The sequence below is a fragment of the Diabrotica virgifera genome, chromosome 10 (assembly GCF_917563875.1).
Source record: "Diabrotica virgifera virgifera chromosome 10, PGI_DIABVI_V3a".
Taxonomy (NCBI): domain Eukaryota; kingdom Metazoa; phylum Arthropoda; class Insecta; order Coleoptera; family Chrysomelidae; genus Diabrotica; species Diabrotica virgifera.
In genome coordinates, this window is record NC_065452.1 from 76,574,279 (window position 1) to 76,581,697 (window position 7,419).

General features: G+C 36.6%; 1 protein-coding gene across 1 annotated transcript; it reads right to left on the reverse strand.

Annotated features, from left to right (window-relative positions):
- Positions 1–5,104: 5,104 nt before the first annotated feature.
- On the reverse strand, positions 5,105–5,727 carry LOC126893309 (uncharacterized). Its single transcript, XM_050663342.1, has one exon. The coding sequence runs from the start codon at positions 5,704–5,706 to the stop codon at positions 5,266–5,268; it is 441 nt and encodes a 146-aa protein (XP_050519299.1). The 5' UTR covers positions 5,707–5,727; the 3' UTR covers positions 5,105–5,265.
- Positions 5,728–7,419: the final 1,692 nt, after the last annotated feature.

Consider the following 7,419-nt stretch of genomic DNA (forward strand, 5'->3'; position numbering starts at 1 on the left):
AATTTCGAGTATTTTTATGGATAGAATATTTTTTCGGGCCCCCTTAACGAACGCCCTTGTGTTAAGAGCCAATATATGGTAGAGGTACATCTGCAGGGTACCAGGTTTCTCCCCATATATAATCTGACGCGCTCGAGTAACTGCAAAAATCCTCGCTTGGGCTCCCCTACCATTAGGATCGTATATGCCAAAATTTGTATTATTACTCCGGTGCAAGAGTACCTTAACTTCAAATATATCATTATGAGTATATTATGTTATTATTTTAAAAACACTAACTAAAATGAGTCACTCTAAATGTGTTGTTTTAATTCACAATACCATTCTATCATTAATACGGTTGATGTAAAAAAGAGATAAAAATTTGAGCCAAACTAAAACATTCATAATCTCCACATTTAGTTTTTTTGACAAGAATGATCTAAACAATCACTGGAAATAAGAATATTATGAATATAGTCAACATTCCCACTCACAATATGCGCTTATACAACCCACAATCCCGAGTGAATTTTGTTTTAAAAATTACTCTGTTCCACGTTGATACAGTACATCTCTATTATCAGTAATTATAAGAATGAAATTTGGACACGCGTGTTATCCGGCCCATCGCAAAACTTAGAATTGTAAGTTCCAATTTATGTGAAGACTGTCAAAAAGAAGCAGATTTAAACCATATATTCTTTGAATGTACAAAATATATACAACAAACTGATGACAATAAAAAATTTAATCAAACATAAAATCCTTCCTCCCTATAACATTTGCTACCTTTTGTCATTAAATAATAAAACCGTAAATGACTATTTAACAGAAATTATTTCAAAAAGTAACCTTAACTTGTAAGTACAGATAAATTAGTAACCTTTGTTTTACCCCATTTGTTTAAAACCTTCTTTCCGTGACCCAGTCTAGTTTGTGTATTAATTTAATGTCTTGATGGGTTCCTAGACGAGAAGCGAGTCACCATGTTTATTCCTGACTGATAATCAAATAGGTATTGTGATAATTACTTTCTTTTCTTTGCTTTAGGAAGAACCTAAAAAGTTGTGACAGGCCGAATGGCAAATGCCTGTGCCAAAAATGCTTTCATGCCATTGCATTGTTTCCTTCTATAATTTTTATAATTTTCTTATTCTTGTATTTTGTAAAATAGCGTCTGAAAGCTTTAGAGATTTTTTTATTTATTTGGTTTATTTCCCGTGGGTCTAAATTTATTTGAAATTTCAGTGCTCTATGCTCTATGATCTTCCAGTTTTTGTTTCGTTTTTTTAATAATTTTTTCTTTTTTTTTTTTCTTTTGTATCTACTAGGGATTACAAAAAACCGGTTTTCGGTTTTTTGAATCAATATTCAGTAGGTACGCAATAATTTAATACGTTAAATTTGTATTGCACTTTAGTTTGTGATAGTCCACATGCACATTTTCAATATAAAGTCCCTAACAATTTTCGATATATTGCAAAAGATATATTTTCATTTTGTAGCTTCTAAGGACAGTAACTTTTATATGTGCACATTTGTACTAAGGTAAGTTAGGTTTAATCAATCTATTTTTGGTCCCAGAATATGTGGTTTAATTTCTGACCTACCCTTTTGTTACACCCTTTATAATAAGCTAACGCAATGAAACTTTCGGCTCCAAATAATATCAAATAATTGCAAAATACAAATAGTGGTGAAATTAGGTATAAGACTATAAACGTAATAAATTATGAAGTAAATTATACTATAACGTGTAGGTATATACACATGAATTATAAAAACAAAAATGTAACATCAAAAATGGTCAAACTTATAAAATCAATTTTAAAATTCTGAACTGGATGTATTATTGTCTTCAATTTGTATGTGTCTTGTATTGCCGAAAAAAATCCTTTTTGGACAACATACACAAAACAATTTTATTATTTTCATTTTTTTAAGTGATTCCAAAGGAATGGATTATTTTCTCCTGGATTTATAAATAATGATAAAATATATGTTTGTTTTTGTTTGTGTAGGTATACAAGCAAGACATGCTTAATCAAAGTTCATCAAAATAGCCAATTCAGCTTATTACATTTCTTAAACATATTTCAAATAAACATATTTTTTATTGAAATTCCTTAGTTTTTTTTTTCAGAAGTAACTTATCCGGTTTTTCACAGGTTATTACTGTAAAAAGAAAAAACCGGTTATAACTGGGAGAAAAAAACAACCGCTAAAACCGGTTAATGCGAACTAAAAAAACCGGTTTTAGGTTATAACCGGTAGGTTTTTCCCATCCCTAAGTATCTACTATTTCTTCGTTTAGATTGTTTACATCTTTTTTTGTTGTGTCCTTGAGTAAGTTACTGCTGATATATTTCTCAAGCTTAAGTTCATTCGTTGTGAGTATCCAAGGTTTTTACCGATCCAATTTTTTACTTTGTATCATCTTTAGTCTTCCTTGCTTAATGTTAGTTTCTGCAATTCCCTCGACCATCCTATGATCATTTGCGACCGAAAATTGATTTAAGACTGTAATATATTATTTAACCCTGTGAATGCTGATGACGCCTAAAACGTTATAAAGTTACTGTCAGGTGAGCATGACGGCTTCAGGCGTCCTATGCAGATATGCACAAAATTCGTTTAGAGGTTAGCATTTGTTTGATTTTGACTGAAACGAGTTGTCTTTCTATTGAGTACGTTCCTAAAAGTGTTTATATAACGCTAGTTTAGATTCATATTATATATGAAGCAATTCCAAACCACTACAATATAAATGCAGCGAAAAATCGAATTAGCACCCAGGTCGAGTTAGGACCCAGGTAGCGTTAGGCATATTTCGTCAGGAATGAAAGCATCTATGTATTTTTTGTCCGTGATGATAAAGTCGATTTCGTTATTGTCTTACCATCGGGGCTCCCCAAGGTCCATCGTCTATGCCTCTTTTTATAGAAGAAGCAATTCATTAAATATAAATTGTTTTTCAGTAGGAAATTTAAGAGTATTTTGCCCATTTCGTTTCTGCTCCATGTGCCAAAAACTCCAAGAGCATTTTCATTGGTCCTTACTTTTATCTTGGCATTAAAATTACCACATATTGTGAAATGTTCGCAGTCTTCTAAAACAGAGTCTTCCAGTGGCGTAACAAACTCCGTCGGGGCTCCCCGCAAAATTGTAAATGGGGCTCTTTTTAAAAAATTATTAATGCGACATGTGTAACAAATACCTACATGTGTTACAGCCCCGTAAATCAACGTAAAATATGGCGATACCGTGTAATTTTCGGTGTCACCACCGAAGTGGTCAAGACTTTTCGAGTTATTTATGAGAAGAAATGTTTTTTGTTCAACAAAAAAACCACGTTTTTAGGCGACTTTTCGCAAATATATATGTAGTTCAAAGAGTAAGTATTCGATCGAAAAGAATATTGTTAGCAAAAATGTATCTAGCTTATAAAAACAATTATAGAAATGAAGTCTATCGACTCAGTAAAAGAAAACTTATAGCTCATGAAAAGTTTTTCTTATTCGTCAAATTAAAAATCGAATATTTCAACGTGAAATAACCAAAAAGTGAAATACTTTTAGGGGAAACTCATTAGAACTTTTTTAAAGTGTTAAAAAGAAGCTTTATTTTTTACAAAAGTTTCTAGCATCAAAACTAAGCCAGTTACGTTCAAAATACAGTTAATCCCATTTTTTTGGTAAAACATTGTGAAAATCTCCCCCTATTTAGCACCCCAAATGAAACTAATCATTATCGCCTTATAAATTACCTGACTTTTTTATACAACCTGTAAGTTTTACCGGTTCAAAGTGCTTATTTTTAAAAGGGTTCTAGTTGAAGGGCTTGAACGAGTCACCAATCACGAGTATATGCAAATTTTAAACAGCCATGTCTTAACCAATTTTTGTCTTACAGAAAAATAAAATAAAGCCAAAATATTTATAAAAGGAAGACCTACCTACTGTCCTCGGACGCTGTTCAGTCTTTGACCAATCAGCGCACCGGGAGCATCTCTGGCCACTTTTTCAAAACGCGATTGGTTCAACCGCTTGGGAAAATCCATCTCCTACGTCATAATCCCTAGAACAAAGGGAATATCGGGTATAAAAGGAGGTGGATTTTCTGTATTTCTTCAGTTCGAGATTTACCTCGTAATCGAAGACTCTTGGGTTCGGTGTAGTAATACATCCACCTAGAATCTGCCTTTTTATTTCTTTGCTATTTTATAAATGTGAGAAGACTTGAATATTTGTTGATATTTTTCTATATTATTTGTCTTTGGTGTTTGTTCAGTGGTATCTCTGCTTGCAGACCACGCACTTGAAAAACACATTTATTGTGCCATTTTATAGTTGCACGCATTTTATTACTGTCTGAAAATTGTCTCTTATGGTATTTCTCTTGTAGATCACGCATTCGAGATGTTTTCCCATTTACTTTATCATTTACTTTGATATATGTATTTTGTTGCTCTAAGTCGGTTCCTTCCGTAAGTTAAGGAAAAACTTAGAATTATTTTGCCATTTTATAGTTGCATTTATTCTATACTTACTGTTTGAAAATCGTCTCTTATGGTATTTCCTTTGTGGATCACGCATTCGAGACATTTTCCTATTTACTTTATCATTTACTTTGGTATATGTATTTTGTTTCTCTAAGTCGGTTCCTTCCGTAAGTTAAGGAACAACTTAGAATTATTTTTGCCATTTTATAGTGCATTTTTCTATACTTACTGTTTGAAAATCGTCTCTTACGGTATTTCTCTAGCAGATCACGCGTTCGAGACATTTTCCCATTTTTACTTTATCATTTATATTGTGATATATGTATTTTGTTGTTCTAAGTCGGTTTCCTTCCGTAAGTTAAAACTTAGAACTATTGTGCCATTTCATAGTTGCATATTATTTTCCTGATTCTTGTTTGTCTCTAAGCCTTTCTTATCGAAAGTACTTAGAGATATTTACCGTGTAAATATCCGAATATTTTTGTACCACTGCCCTAGTGATATTCCTACTACGGTAGGTCACACACCTGAGCAGTATCTCACTCAAGGCAGCGGTATTTTCCTTAAGGAATCAAGTGCTTGCCTTAAATAGCTTTCTAGTGCCAGCATACGTTCTGTACGCACTCGAAAAATTAATAACACTATGGTAGATACTCGTAGTACATCCCGTTCTAATTCTCAGGAACGGAAAGCCGTCCAGGAGTCCGGTACAGCCAATTCCACGCCGTCCAGCGACCCTAGGGTACATGGCACCCAACATCATCATTCTCTTTGCCTTATCCCTATGCGGGGTCGGCTTCCCTAATTGCATTTCTCCACACAATTCTGTCTTGGGTCATATCAATGTTAATCCCCTTTACCAACATGTCCTGCCTTATCGCCTCCCCCCAGGTCTTCTTTGGTCTTCCTCTCCTACTCCTTCCAGGAATCTGCACTTCAGCTATTCTTCGTATTGGGTGATTAACGTCTCGACGTTGAACATGACCGAACCATCTTAACCTATGCTCTCTCATTTTGGCATCAATTGGTGCCACACCTAGACTTCCCCTAATATACTCATTTCTAATTTTATCCTTCTTTGTCACTCCACTCATCCATCTAAGCATTCTCATTTCCGCCACATGCATTCGTTGTTCCTCTTTCTTTTTCACTGCCCAACATTCAGTTCCGTACATCATAGCCGGTCTTATGGCTGTTTTATAGAATTTTCCCTTCAGCTTCATTGGAATTTTTCTGTCACACAACACACCACTCGCTTCTTTCCACTTCATCCATCCAGCCCTAATTCTACTGCATGCATCTCCATCTATTTCTCCATTACTCTGTAATACCGATCCTAGGTACTTAAAACTATTGCTTTTCACAATCATTTCACCATCCAAAGATACCATTTTATTTGTAGTAGCTCCATCTTTAAATGAACATTCCAAATACTCTGTTTTTGTCCTACTAAGTTTTAAACCTTTTTCCTCCAGAGCTTGTCTCCACTGTTCCAGTTTTTGTTCTAAGTCTCTTTCACTATTTCCTACTAACACGACATCATCAGCATACATTAAGCACCATGGAATGTTACCCTGTAGTTTCGCTGTTATCTGGTCCAAAACTAATGAGAATAAATACGGACTAAGCACAGAGCCTTGGTGCAATCCTACTTTCACATGAAATTTATCAGTCTCTCCCACACCTGTCCTAACACTAGTCGTTACTCCCTCATACATATCCCTCACAATCTTTACATATTCACCAGGGACTCCTTTCTTATTGAGTGCCCACCACAGAATCTCTCGAGGAACTCTATCATATGCTTTCTCAAGATCAATGAATACCATATGAGCGTTTGTTTCTTTACTCCTGTATTTTTCCATCAACTGCCTTATAATGAAAATTGCATCTGTTGTTGATCTACCCTGCATAAAGCCAAATTGATTCTCGGATATTTCGGTCTCTTCACGTATCCGTCTGTCAATTACTCTTTCCCATATTTTCATGGTGTGGCTAAGCATGGCACCCAACATACAAACCAATCCACGACCCACTCTTCGACTGAGCAGCCGAAGCCCAAGAGACCGAACACGCCACCCACGGAGGAAACAACAAGTCCAGAGCAGTTCATGCAACGCTTCCTCCAGGCGATGACGTCGCTCTCCATCATAAGATCAACCGAACCCACCAAACCCAAGATTTGGACCTCCAAACCCCCCAGATTCGAAGGACGAGAGACCGAAATCCCACTTCTATTCCTGGACAAGATAGAGGACTTCCTGAGGACACATGAAGTCGACGAGGAGGACTGGATGGACTACCTGATGGCCAACTCGTTACACGGAGATGCTAAGAAATGGGCGAGTCAAATCACAACCGAGATAGGTTATCAGACATTTAAGACTCGCCTGCTAGAAAAATACGACAATCCAGCCCTCCTGTCAAACCTCACAGTCAAGCTCTACGGCCAACGACAAAACGACGAGCCAGCCGAGGAATTCATAACCCGAAAAGCCGCTCTCTTCAAAAGATTGATACCGAACATCCCAGAGGAACAACGCTGCAGAGTGATAGGCGAGCAGCTAAACCCTCAAATCAGGATCTGCCTCAGACTAGGGATGCCTACAACCGAGGACAGACTGAGAATTATAGCACGAGAGATGGAAGATGATATTAAATTCCTACCACGGGCTCAACAACCAGAGAGGGCTCAACAACCAGAGACAAATAAACCACGCCGTTCAGAAACTCTCGACGACTGGAGATCCAGAGGCCGGAGACAACGCTCACAACAACCTCAACAGTCGGAAAACTCCAACAGGGGCACCAATTAACCCCTGTCGACGAACTGGTGCCCCAACTGAACCCCATCCACCTACGGTCGATGACAGCAGGGCTCCCAAATCTCGACGGAAGGATCAACAACACACGGGTGAAGATACTCATCGACACCG